Here is a 15028-nt window from a genome sequence, read left to right on the forward strand (position 1 = left end):
GTAACTCTATTCAATTATAACAAAACGAACCCTCAGTTTTTCTCTCAGTTGATCTCGGTCCTTCTTCACTTTATCCAAGTCTGCCATGGCCACATCTCGTGCCTTCCTAATCTCCATGATGAAGGCCTGAGTTGATGGGGGATACTTCTGAGTGGCTGCATCTTGTAACCTGAAGAAACAAGCCATTACATGGAATCATTTACAACTCTGGCAATAACAATGTAAACAGTCGTTAGTGAGGTGACAACACCATCTAGATACACAACACAGGAAACAAATTTCCAGAATGAACATATCACATAAATGAATATGTTATCTCCACCCAATAAAGTATGTTATCCAGGTATGAGCCAGGATAATTATGAGGTGGATAGCTACTTACCACTTGGTTGACAGTGTAAATGTTGACACCTGGTGGCAGTCTAGAATAATGTCCATGTGGCTAATTGGCAAGTAGCAGAACGATACTTGGTAGTCTCTCTAACCGCTGCACTGCTCACCTTTTAAAATGACATTCCCGTGGTGCGTTGAAAATAAATTGTTCCCCCAAAATGATTTCTATTGATATAGTTAATTAGCACCCAGGAAGCACAAAAATCCAAGTAAAAAGTCTCTACCTCCTGTAGTTTAGCTGTAGTGGACTGGAAAGTTGCATTTTATATAAAAATGAGGCGAGTTGCTGCATGGGAATAACTTTGCTGATTTATTGTCAATGTTTCTCACTTTATTTATTTAGTTTTTTCACTCTAACAAGTTGTGTCTATGTGTAAAGATGGTGTTCATTATGTATAACTTTGAAAAAATATATATACAGTGGCCCCTCCGTTTACGAATTTAATCCATTCCCAGAGATGGTTCGTAAGTCGAAAATTCGCCACCCGAAACGCATTTTCCCCATAAGAAACAATGTAAATTGAATTAATCCATTCCACACTCCCAAAACATTTTAACATAAAAATAGATTTCATACACTTAATTCACACAAATACTTAGAATTATAGTACCAGTACGTACAAGTTACAGCTTACCTTTACTGATGACTAATGACTATTGTTGGTGTATGGAAGATGGTGAGGAGGAGGACCTCCAGAGGAGCTAGTATTTGGAAGGAGTCCCCATCCATTATAACATCAGGCAGTGATGACTTCTCTGGGGTACTCTCTCTGGCACATTTTGCCTGCATACCACTAGGACCTGCTTGTGGTATGCAGGCATACCACTAGGACCAGGCAAGTGGTATGCATACCACTGCTTGTTTTTCTCACTAAAAACCTTTCCATAGAGACCTGTTTTCCGTACGTTGTAGCACTTGTCTGTAGTGAGGCATCACAGTGTCATTAAAAAGGTTAGTGCCACGGCCTACTACAGCTTGCTCTGGGCGAGTCGTTTCAACTAAAGTTTGTATTTCTTCCCATAGTCTACACCACTTCCTAATTGTTGAGGAAGGGACATTCTGTACTGCGTCCTCCTCCCCTGAAGAAATTTCCTCGGCTACCTCTTGTTGCTGCTCCATATGAAGGGATAGGGTTTCTTCGGTGGTCAGTTCCTCGCTGTGTTCCTCTACCAACTCACAACACAGAATGCCACTTCTTTTTCTAAATTTCTTAAACCATCCCCCTGATTGCCTTAAACTCTTTCATATCTGCATCACTTGTTCCAGGGGTTCTCCCAAAAAGGTCTTCATGCAATAGTCTTGCTTTTGACAAATGATGGCCTCTGAAAAACTATCACCCACTAACTCCTTGTTGTATATCCAAATTAACAACAACTTTTCAACATCCTCAAGTGTTTGTGTTCTTTGTTTCATGATTGTTGATAAGCCTTTTTGCCACTTTAGCACTCATAATGTCCTTTTTTGTTAGCAATTACAGTGCATATTGTTGACATAGATTTGTTGTACTGCCTAGATAGTTCAACAACCCGTGTACCATTTTCATGTTTACAAATAATCTCTTGTTTTTGCTCTATAGTCATCCACACATGTGTTTTCTTAGGTTGAACCTTACCACTGACTTTCTTGGGACCCATGGCGTGATATATATAAATTACTTTTATGTTCAAAAAAAAAAAAAAAAAAAAAACTGAAAAACTATTTAATTCTTTACAAAGAATTTAAGTGCGGTCGTCACTAAGCGGGAGTCACTGGTAAACTGAGGCACGGGAAACTGTGCCAACAGGAACCACACACAGTGGCACCTCGACTTACAATTGTCCCGACTTACAATAATTTTGAGTTACGATGTAAATTTGATCGAAAAATGCAACTCGACATACTAGACTAGACTAGACAAGCGATATTTGTTGGTACACGTTCGGGTCGACCGAGCGCATGGTTCCTGGTCACGCGGGCCGACCGGCCTCAGTTTACTACAGCTGCCCGTTTAGTGACGATCGCCCCTATAAGAAATTCCGCTTTTGTGGTGATTTTTTGCTTTTTGAACATAAAAGTAATTATTATATATCACACCATGAGTCCCAGGAAAGTCAGTGGTAAGGTTCAACATATGAAAACCCATGTAAGGATGACCATAGAGCAGAAACAAGAGATCATTCGTAAATATGAAGATGGTGTGCGGGTTGTTGAACTAGCTAGGCAGTACAACAAATCTCAGTCAACGATATCCACCATAATGGCTAAGAAAAAGGACATTATGAGTGCTAAAGTGGCAAAAGGCGTATCAATAATCACGAAACATAGAACACAAACACTTGAGGATGTTGAACAGTATCATTAATTTGGATACACAACAAGGAGTTAGCTGGTGATAGCATTTCGGAGGCCATCATTTGTGAAAAGGCAAGAAAATTGCATGAAGACCTTTTAAAGAAAACCCCTGGAACGAGTGATGCAGAAGCGAAAGAGTTTAAGGCGAGCAGGGGATGGTTTGAGAAATTTAGAAAAAGAAGTGGCATTCAAAGTGTTGTGAGGCATGGGGAGGCTGCCAGCTCAAGACAAATCAGCGGCTGAAAGATTCATTGGCGAATTTAAAGATTTTGTGCAGAGTGAGGCATACCTACCACAACAAGGGTTTAACACTTTCGCGGGGTCGTGGCGCTCGAGAGAGTCACCAATTTTTCTCCTGAGTCCGGATAACTGACACGCTCACCAGTCACGAGAAAATATATTTCTATAAAATCCATTCACGTGGTCAGCCCATTGTATTGTTGACGCGACGAGTGTAATCGACGTAGTTTTTTATTTGGTGCCGGTCTAACGCATCTTTGTGTAACATTTTATACTTATGTTCTTCTTGAACATTCTATTGCAAACACATTGCTACAAAAATGAAATACATACATCAAAAATTAAGGTCAGAACAGTGAAAAGAATATACACTTTTCAATAGGGGTCTCGCCGATGTGCTGTCGGGTGTGCGGAAATGGGTAACACTTCGGCCACTTCCCTCACTCTTGCAGGTGGGCCGCGATCATGATTCTACATTTATATGCCTATGTCTGCGTAGGGAATTTTATTGTGATCTCAGTGATACCAAATTTAACACTGTAGGACAAGTGTGGAGTTGACAACCTTGAAAAAGAGTAGAAACATTTCGTCACTGTTTGGCGCTCACGGCTAGTGATCGACGTAGTTCTTTATTTGGTGCTGGTCTAATTCATGCTTTGTGTAACATTTTATACGTATGTTCTTCTAGAACATTCTATTGCGAACACATTGCTACAAAAATGAAATACATACATCAAAAATTACGGTTAGAACAGTGAAAAGAGTACACACTTTTCAATAGGGGTCTTGCCAATGTGCCGTCGGGTGTGCCGTAAAGGGTAACAATTCCGCCACTTCCCACACCCTTGCGGGTGGGCTGTGACATTAATTCTACATTTATATGCATATGTCCGCGTAGGGAATTTTATTGCGTCCTCAGTGATACCAAATTTATCGCTGTAGGACAAGTGTGGAGTTGACAACCCTGAAAAGAGTAGAAACATTTCGTAGCTGTTTGGCGCTCACGGCTAGTGATCGACGTACAGTACAGGGGTGCCTTGGTTTAGGAGTTTAATTCGTTCCTGGAGACAGCTCATATTCCGAAAACCCGTAATCTGAAGCTAATTTCCCCATAAGAAATAAAGGGAAATGAATTAATCCGTTCCTGACTACCCAAAAACCTCACTTCAAACTAAATTTTATACCTAATTCATCTAAATAAACATACAAAACTATGTTCAAGTTATTACTTACCCTTGCTGATGACTGCTGTTGGCGTATGGAAGATGGTGAGGAGGAGGGAGGAGGAGAGGTGTTACTGTATGGACGGGGAGGCCCCTTCCATTATAACGTCAGGCAGTGAGGACTTCACTGGTGTGCACTCACTGGCACGTTTTGCCTACATACCACTAGGACTTGCTTGTCTTACTTATTATCTGTATAAAGACACTTGTTTTTCCCTACATTTAAACACCTGTCTGTAGTAAGACATCACACTGTCATTTAAAAGGTCAATGTAACGGCCTGCTACAGCTTTATCTGGGCGAGTTTTTTCAAGAAAACTTTGCAGTTCTTCCCATACTTCACACATTTTCTTAATGAAGAAGGGACATCCTCTACTGCCTCTACTAACAACTATTTTCTTAGGTTGAACCTTACCACTGACTTTCTTGGGACATATGGCGAGATATATAATAACAACTTTTATGCATAAATGGCCAAAAATCCGACAAAAAACTGTAAATCCTTGTAAAGAATTCAGGCGGGATAGTCACTGGGCGCGAGACACTGGTAAACTGAGGTGCGATCGCCGTGCCACCACGCGCCTGTCAGTCTGTACGCATATCAACATCCTCGTCTTCCGTGGCAACCCTCGCCTTCCGAGGCAAATTTTCCAAGCAAATCCTGCTCGTATTCCGAAAACGGGGACACTCGTAATCCGAGGTACCACTGTAGTTCTGTATCTGGTGCTGGTCTAACTCATGCTTTGGTGACATTTTATACGTATGTTCTTCTAGAACATTCTATTGTGAACACATTGCTACAAAAATGAAATATGTACATTGAAAATTAAGGTCAGGACAGTGAAAAGAATATGCACTTTTCAGTGATGCCGCTCGATGGCCCGAAATGCCACGTGCACAAGGGGCAAGCTTTTTCTCGTTTGCCGCACCCCCCGAAAGTGTTAATTGTGATGAGACATGGCTATTCTGGAAAAGATTGCCAAAGAAAACATACATTACCAAGGAGGAGAAGTCATTGCCCGGACACAAGCCTATGAAAGATCGGTTTACTCTTGTGTTGTGTGGTAATGCAAGTGGCGATTTGAAAATTAAACCCTTGCTTGTGTATCATTCCGACAATCCAAGGATTTTCAAAAAGTATAATGTGTAGAAACACAAAATGTGTGTGATGTGGAAGGCTAATGCTATGGCATGGGTAACTAGGCAATTTTTTATGGAGTGGGTGAATGAGGTGGTGTGCCCTGCCATCAAGAAATATTTGCAGAACAGTTTGCCACTCAAGGGGCCCTGCTTCTCCTTGACAATGCTCCTGCCCATCCTCCAGGTTTGGAGGAGTCATTGATGGAGGAACTTAGTTTTGTTACAATAAAGTTCCTTCCTCCCAACACCACTCCTCTACTTCAGCCTATGGACCAGAAAATTATTGCCAATTTTAAGAAACTTTATGAAAGGGCACTTTTCCGGAGATGTGTCGAAGTGACGGATGCCACAAACCTCACTCTCATAGAGTTCTGGAAAAACCATTTTAACATTTATAGTGCTTTAAAACTTGTTGACAAAGCCTGGCAAGAAGTGACTGTAAGAACCATGATCTCTGGCTGGAGAAAACTGTGGCCTGAATGTGTTGCAGAATGAGACTTTGAGGGGTTTGAGCCTGAACCTGAAGTGCCTCTCGTTGAGGAAATTGTTTCTCTGGGTCGGCAATTGGGTTTGAAGTTGGATGGTGCTGATGTGGAGGAGTTGGTGGAAGAACAACGAAAAACTGACCACCGAAGAACTTCAAGCCCTTCAAAAGGAGCAGCAAGAAGAGGCAGCTGAGGAAATTTCTTCAGGGGAGGATGTGCCAGTACAGAATGTACCTTCCTCAACAATTAAGAAAATGTGTGCGGGATGGGAAGAATTGCAAACCTTTGCTGAAACGACTCACCCAAATCAGCTGCTGTAGGCCGTTGCCTTAACCTATTCAATGACACTGTGATGCATCACTACAGACAAATGTTAAAACGAAGGGAAAAACAAGCGTCTCTTGACAAATTTGTAATGAGACAAACAAGCAGTGAACCACCACCAGGTCCTAGTGGTATTCAGGCAAAATGTAGGAGAGAGAAAACCCCAGCGAAAACATCACTGCCTGATGTGATAATGGAAGGGGACTTCCCTTCCAAACAGTAACAACTCTCCTCCTGCCCCCTCATCACCATCTTCCATACGCCATCAAGAGTCCTCCATAAAGGTAGGATAAACATATGTACTGTATTGTAGTTAGAAAAAACATTGTATTCAGTATAAAATGTATTTGCAAGTTAATATTTTGGAGGGTGGGAACGGATTAATTCAATTCCTTTTATTTCTTATGGGAAAAATCGCCTCAACTTACGATATTTCGACTTACGATCCGTCTCTGGGAACGGATTACCATCGTAAGTCGAGGCCCCACTATACTAGGTCACCCGTATGCGTGTCAATAAACTACGTTACCTGAGGCAAAGCTCTTAAACCAATTCAAATTTTATGAAGAAATTGGGCTCGTAATCCGAAAAGATCATAGAGGTGTCACTGTATACAGATACATGTGCATAAATATATGCACACCATGTATTTATTCATACTAATATATAAGCCTATATACAAACCTGAATCTAATAATTGGACATAGTACACATTTTACTTGAAATATATAATGATAATCACTCACTTGCTGTTGTTAAAATTTCAGTGGCTCATAGTATGGCTGCCCTGCATGTTCCTAAAGCCATGGCCTTAGGAGTAGTTGTCAACCTGGATGTTGCAAGTGGTTGTCAACCTGGCTGTTGCATGTCAATGTCCTTGGGAAAAGCAGGATTGCCTAAGGAAGCAACTGAGTGGTACAGCTCAGAGTGGTACAACTCCGACTTTTCATTTTATATGGAGTGTATTTCTGAATGTCTTGTTCAGCTGCTCTCTAAGGTAAGATTTGCAAATAGAAGAAATAACTGGGAACACTTACCTGTGTTGCAGAGTATTACTTACAGGCCCCAAGACTATTTCATAACTTACTTTTCAATAGCTGAGTGTAGCTCTCGAGTATGACTATCTATTTCAGTCTTTTCACGCTCTGCTTCTAATAACTTTTCATTCAGCACCCTGACCTATAGGGAAGCATATATTTTAATTAAAAATAACCCAATATATATAAATGTATTAACACATTTGATATTATTTCCCGATTTAAAATTGCAATACAGTAGTATCTCGAATAACGAATTTAACCCGTTCTGGCACCGTCATTGTCATGTAAAATGGACGTCATACAAAACGAATGTCCCCAATGACATTAATGGAAATCAAATTAATCCATTCTACCACCAAAAAACATCAATATGATATTCAGTGTTTTAAATAATGAAGCAGCCTACCTTACATACACTGAACAAACCTTTATGACATTTTTCTTTCTTCAAATTTGTTCAATATTTATTTTTCATTTGTCTTATAGCAAAAGGTTCGTTCGGTGGTCAGCAGGTAGGCTGCTCTATGTTTCTTACATAAAAAAAATGAAGATAATAAAAAAATGAAGAATTTTGAAAACTAGAATAAATGTCAAAAAGGTTTGTTCGGTTGTCAACAGGTAGGCTGCTTCATGTTTGTTAAATAAAAAAATAAAAAAATAAAAAAAAAATTGAAACAATTTGGAAAATGGACAAATGCCATAAAGGTTTATTCAGTGTTTGATGGGTAGGCTGCTCCATTATAACAATCTTTCTTTGTTTCAAATGTGTTTCCATATGTTTTATATTTTTCATTTATGTCTCAATAATGGAGCAGCCTACCCGACAAACACTGAACGAACCTTTATGGCATTTGTTCATTTTTCAAATTGTTTCAACTGTTTTTTATTTATTTACATTTTTTTATTTAAGAAACATAGAGCAGCCTACCTGCTGACCACCGAACGAACCTTTTGCTATAAGACAAATGAAAAATAAATATTGAACAAATTTGAAGAAATAAAAATGTCATAAAGGTTTGTGCAGTGTATGTAAGGTAGGCTGCTTCATTATTGAGACGTAAATGACAAATACAAAACAAATGGAACACATTTGATACAAAGAAAGATTGTTATAATGGAGCAGCCTACCTGCCGAATACCGAACGAACCTTTTTGACATTTGTTGCATTTCAGAATTTTTTTTTTTCCTACAAAAACATCAATCCTTTGCAACATCTCAGCAGTCACCCCTTTATATCCCAGCATCATTAGAATCTTTAAACAAGAACAACGTAATTTATTTGCATCATCGGAGGCGTCCGAGAATGTGCAAGAAGCAGTGCGACCCCACCATGTGGTGTTGACGTTACTCAAACGAGCGTTCGCCATACGGGACAATTTGTTGCCGATCAGGCCGGTCGTTACCCAAAATGTTCGCCTTTTGGGGCGATCGTTATGCGAGGTACCACTGTATATGTAATATTTGTTCACAAACTGCATATACAGCAATGAAATGCTACTTTCTGAGCAGTACCCCATTACCTTATCTATTAGCCCTGGACCTTCATAATAATTATTGATAATCCAGGTTCCTGTGGTTATCTCAACTCACTGGGAGCTAGCAGCATTTCACATCAACTTGACCCACCTGTGAAGTGGGGCAGCACTCTGGGAAACTTCTACACCAGATTTATAACTAACTAGAAAATTTCTCCTGTGTTCTCGAAACATTATTTAAAGAAATTTGTAATTAATAAGATCAATCAAATTTACTTGAACAGAATTCACTTATCTTGTGTGAAGTCTTGCACTGAAGAATGAAATCTAAATTGGTAAACACATTTACAGGGAGAATTTGTAAGGTTTAAACTAGCTTGATAATAGGTGCTACAACCCATATCCTGCAAAAATCACCCACATAAGAATTTGAAGATAAACTGCATGCAGCACTAAGTCACTGGTAAATGTAGCATTTTTTAGTACAGGATTACACACACTTTAATTCTCCACTGATTAATGAAACAAAACTAACATCAGCTGCCTATAATTCAATCCTATACTATCTGGCCAAATTGCAAACAGATTTAGGTAAGAAGATTGTGATGTGTTGATAATGACACTAGAGGTGGATGACTTGAATAGTTGGGGACAAAACAATAGTCCAAGGTATTGAAGGACTGCCACCCATAAGGGCAATAATAGTGCTGGAATGAGGTCTCAGGCTGCAAGAGATGTCTATTCTTTGGAGACTCAACTGGCTGTGGCGTGCTATGGGCGAGTGAGTCATGCCGCATCCCCTGAGGGATGGCAATGAACACTCCCAGAGTGGTCAATCACCAAGCAGCAAAAGACCAAAAGAGGTAGACCCCAAGGTGACTCGTAGAAGATAACGCCAAGCCCCAAGGGCAGTACTTACAGGGCGCTCAGGGAAAGTAACTCTAAGCACATGCAGCCCAAGTACCTATGAACATTACTCCCAGCTCGCACGCCACCGTAAGAGTAGAACTGGACACAAGGCACAGCACAACACAGAGAGAATCAAGAGCTGGAGCCACACGACCAACCCACAATTACATCAGTCGAGATCTGGGGTATGGACAGCCGGCACGAGGGGTCTGTGGCTCCTCCTTTGCCCTCCTGGAAAGAGGGAAGCTGCGCAGACAAGCAGCGCAGCAAATGTGACGTCATGCTCGTTTGCTCATTTTTCAATTGGGGAGTTCTATCCACTCATTAGTTTTCAGTAGCAGTTTTAACCAGAATATGGGTTTGTTTTGAGGTGCTTACCTTTCTGGATGCCTGGCCGGTCAGTGACAGACATAGAATGCTCCAAATCACATGTGCCCTTCTATAGGCCATTGCTCCTTGTGCCTCTCTGAGGGGGAACAGGTTCTGGCTCGTGGTCCACAGCAGGCCTAAAACTCCATTCACACTGACTGAGGCCAAAGTCTAATAATATACATATCAGCCTGGATAGCTCCAGGGAGCCAAAGAGGCTCCCCCCCCCCCCTCCCAGAAAAAGGACTAGGAGTTGTCTGATTTCTGGGGAGCAGTCCATCTGTCTACCAAGTCGGTGGAAGCACACTTGTGTACTGACAACACTCCAGAAAGGGGTGCCAGCCTACTTAGTGGTTCAGGAGGGAGCTGGCCAGATAGTTGTTGTGGAGTCCAAAGCTGGGGTGGAATGATGTAGAGGTCTTGGAGTTGTCTGTATAGGCAGGTCTGGTGGAGGCACTGCCAGTGCAGATGGCCAGGTATCCACAAGGAAGCCTACCATGTAATAACAGTAATATTCAGAATTTTAATGATCACTCACCTGAGCTTCAAGATCAGCCCTGGTAATGCTTAATCCTCGCTTCTCAACCATGAGGGCTTCCATTTCTTGCCTCTGAAAAAAGAATAGAATGTAATAATATGCCTCTTTCTGGTGGGTCTTAGGTGGGTCCCCCGTTGTTGGCTGCTCTGGTTGAAGTCCTAGAAAGTAATAACATAATAACGGACAGACAGTATGGTTTTCGAACAGGAACATCCTGTGTAACAAATCTTCTTAGTTTTTATAATAGAGCTACAGAGATACTACAGGAAAGAAGTGGTTGGGTTGACTGTGTCTATCTGGACCTAAAAAAGGCATTTGATAAAGTCCCACTCAAGAGGCTGTTTTAGAAACTGGAACATACTGGAGGGGTGGCAGGGAGACTTCTGACATGGATGAAAAACTGTTCTAAATGACAGAGATAAGGACAGTAATCAGAGACAATGTATCTGATTAGAGGAGTGTTACTAGTAAAGTACAACAGGGTTCATTCTTGCATCAGTAATGTTCATTGTCTACATAAACGATTTACTAGAAGGAATACAGAATTATATGAACATGTTTGCAGATGATGCTAGGGAAGATAGGAGACGCAGACGATTGTAATGCCTTTCAAATTGATCTAGATAAAGTAAGTGCTTGGAGCGTCAAGTGGCAAATGGAATTCAATGTGAATAAAGGCCATGTTAGGGAATGTGGAATCAAAGACAATAGACCACACACAACTTACAAATTAGGCAGAAAGTAATTACAGAACTCTAATAAAGAATGAGACCTAGAGGTGGTTTTGGATAGAAAACTGCCACCAGAGGAACACACAAAGAACATTGTGAGAGGAACATATATGTCGCTTTCCAACTTCAGACTTGTTTTTAATTATATGGATGGTGAAGAAGTTACAGCCCTGCTCCTGTGCCAGGTAAGTCCACTATGGGCTCACCATAGCCCGTGCTACTTGGAACTTTTGTTTCAAGTAACCGAATCTAAAAAAAACAACGTTGATGTTGAAATACTAAAAAAACTGTTCATGACTTTTGTGAGATCAAAATTGGAACATGCAGCAGTTATATGGTGACCAAATCTTAAGAAGCACATAAATAAACTGGAAAAGGTGCAATGGCATGTTAAAAAAAGGCTTCCGGAACTGAAAAACAAGAGTTACTAGGAGAAACTAGTGGCGTTAAACAAGCCAAAACTAGAATAATAATAATAATAATAATAATAATAATAATAATAATAATAATAATAATAATAATAATAATAATGTACATTTGCAAGAAGGTACAATGGGTTGGTGAGACTACATAAGGCTGGTATTTTTACATTCATGCAAAGCCACTAATAAGCATAGCATTTTGGGCAGAAGAGAGATGAAAAAGAAGCGATATGATCACCACTTACGAAACAATACCAGGAACAAATCCACAAGGGCCGTGATGAGGATTCAAACCTATGTCTGACAGGATCCCAGACGCGCCTTAATCGACTGTGCTACGACATGGTTAAAAGAATTACAACCGGGAGTTCCACTGACCTCACACGGATCCTGCAGTCTTTTCAAGACACAAACCAGGGTTTTACACAATTCACCCATGCACCCGAGCTCTGTCAATAAGCTATTCTACCTCTTTGCCCTTACTTCATTTCACACACAAATCACAATAGCGTTATGCATCAAATAAACAAATCCACAAGAACCGTGATGAGGCAAGAGAGACCAAAAAAACTAAAGTTGAATGTAATGAAACGCCATTTTCTGGGTGAGCCCCGGAGGCTCCCTGGAGCTAATCGGGCTAATGTATGTTATATTAGACCGGGACATTAGCTATGGAGTTCAGACCTACCAGGGACCATGAGCCAGAATCTGACCCCTTCAGAGAGGTTTCAGGGAGCAATGGCCCTAGAAAACCTTCCCCTGTGGTTGGGGGTTTTCCTTACCTGCCATTCACCAGGGTTAGGCAACCAGAAAGGTAGGCATAACAAAAACCCCACATGGTAAGAAACTATCAACAAAAACCGAACAGAGAGGTAGAACTCCCTACAATCCCAAGGAAACAAGCAAACAAGCAAACATTACTGCCACGCCGCTCGTCAGTGCAGCCCTCCCCTCCCCAAGAGGGGGAGGGGGGCCCCCGGGAACTCATCGCGCCGGCTGCCTAGCATCAGTTCGGAAGCTAAGCTTCAACAAACGTGAAAAAAACACCGACCAGTAGGAGGGAGGGTTCCCAGGGAGCCTCCGGGGTTCACCCAGAAAATGGCATTTCATTACATTCAACGCTGGTTTTCTCAGGGGAGCCCCTACGGCTCTCTGGAGCTACATACCCAAAGAGAAGGAAAAGAAAGGGCTGACCCAGGAGGCGGCTGCCACAAACTCTGCAACGCGAAGTCTAGACAACAGGCTGCAACCTGCGACTCAAACAACACAAGAATGCCCAGGAGCAGACATGCTCACAAAATAATGGGCAGCCAGGATCCTGTGCGACCTCCAAATCCCCGCAGCCCGAAATGAGCCCTAGACATGTTACCAAACACGGCAGCGAAAGTTGCAAACATCCGAACGTTCACTTTTGTAAACAGAGTGGTAGACGGTTGGAACAAGTTCGGTGAAAAGGTGGTAGAGGCCAAAACCATCAGTAATTTCAAAGCGTTATATGACAAAGAGTGCTGGGGAGACGGGACACCACGAGCATAGCTCTCATCATGTAACTACACTTAGGTAATTACACTAAAGCTGAACCCCAGGGACGTGTACACTCACGAGGACCTGGCAGGGGGCACCACCAGAGAAGAACCGTAATAGGTCAAGCACAAGTGGGCAATAAACAGAGCAGATCCCCCCACAAGGCAAAAAGAAAAAGAAAAAGAAAAGCCCACAAGAGGACAGCGTACTCTAGAGGAACAGAGCCGGCCGCTATAATCGGTGAAAACAAGCTATGCAGCACCCTGCACCCCATATGAGTGCAAACTGCCTCTTACCTTAAGGTAAATAAGGGAGACAAAACACCCAAGTACCCAAAGGGCGGCAGAAAAAACGAGCAGTAAAGGCAGGACCCAAGGAACTTGTGGAAGGTAACCCCAAGCTTCAAGGGCAGTACTTGCAGGGCATCTAGGGAAAGGAACCCTAGGCACATGCAGCCCGAGTACTGGAGAATAACTCCTGGCTCTTGCACTCCTAGAAGACAGCCACCACACTCAAAGCACAGTGCTGAAACGATCACTGGAGCCAGAGCACACGATCGTTCCCTTTAGCATCAGCCTAAGAACTAAGAGTGGATAGCCGGCGTGGGGGGTTTGGAGCTCTCCCTTTCCCCTCCCGGGGAGGGGGGAGCTGTGCAGGCAGGGGTGTGGCAATGTATGACATCATGCTCGTTTGCTCGTTTCTTTTAGGGGAGTTCTATCAACTTGCTCGGCTTTTGGTAGCAATATTTTCACCAGAATGGGGGGTTTGTTTTGGGATGCTTAACTCTTTGGGTGCCTGACCCGGTCAATGGCAGACACAGAATGCTTCCAACCACACGGGGTGTCTATAGGCCATTGCCCCCCCCCCCCCCATGCCTCTCTGAGGGGGCCAGGTTCTGGCTTGTGGTCCCTGGTAGGCCCACAGAACCCCATACACATGACTGATGCCAAAGTCTGACATTAGCATATCAGCCTAGAAAGCTCCGAGGAGCCGAAGGGGTTCCCCCAAGAAAACAAACAACATTCTGGTGAAAATTGCTACCTATATCCAGTAAGAGCAAAAGAACTCCCTCACAAAGAAAACAAATAAAAAACACTACATGCAACTAGCACTCTCGCTCATTAGCCCATCACCCCAGTTCTTGAATGATGAAAAAAAGCAGACTGGAGGGATGGAGGGCGGGCGGGTGTCAAGGAGCCTCCGGGGCTCGTCCAGAAAATGGCGTTTCATTACATTCAATGCTGGTTTTCTGTGGGTAGCCCTGACGGCTCCCTGAAGCTAACTACCCAAAGATAAGGAAAACAGACATACCTGGGGAGACGGCAGCACTGCAGGTCTCAGAACAAGGAAGAAACAGATGGCCCCGACAAACACCCCAAGGCAATGGGATTTCTTTTGTTCTGTCATTTCTGAATGGTGGGTGATATGAATCCTGGGAGATAGAATTCCCCTTCTATTACATCCCCTCAGCCCAATGTTTTCCCATATGTCAATCTACAGACATAAAACAGCTGAAGACCCACTTAAGTTCATGAATTTTGCTTAGACAAGAAATGTAAAATATACACATCACTCCTTGCCAACACAAACTCATGAAGTAACAGCACACTAACCCTGTTTCTCAGAAAATAGGACACTTCAAGACAAGGGATGTTTCTAGACCTGTAAATAATACACTACATGGCATTGCCTACAAGCCAAAATTGAAGCACAAGAATACAGAATTCTGTGAAAATAGGTCAAACTTAACTGAAAATCTGGATCTCATTTGGGTGATTGAAAAGCAATGCGGTGAGCAAGTGTGTGGTGGTGGCGGCGGTCTAGGGGGTGGGGTCCTGTATGTGGGTGTAGTGCTTGTGGAAGTTGACACAGGTATTTAAGC

The 15028-nt window shown here is 42.3% G+C and overlaps 1 protein-coding gene across 1 annotated transcript in view; it reads right to left on the bottom strand.

Moving 5' to 3' along the window:
- The window catches only part of LOC123746995 (centrosomal protein of 135 kDa), a 145061-nt gene that overhangs the window by 73373 nt on the left and 56660 nt on the right, over positions 1 to 15028 (bottom strand). Inside the window, 3 exon segments of the mRNA XM_069317321.1 lie at positions 31 to 169; positions 7225 to 7316; positions 10470 to 10541. Of these exon segments, the coding sequence (XP_069173422.1) occupies positions 31 to 169; positions 7225 to 7316; positions 10470 to 10541 (303 nt within the window).

Source organism: Procambarus clarkii, chromosome 87 (assembly GCF_040958095.1).
Source record: "Procambarus clarkii isolate CNS0578487 chromosome 87, FALCON_Pclarkii_2.0, whole genome shotgun sequence".
Taxonomy (NCBI): Eukaryota; Metazoa; Arthropoda; class Malacostraca; order Decapoda; family Cambaridae; genus Procambarus; species Procambarus clarkii.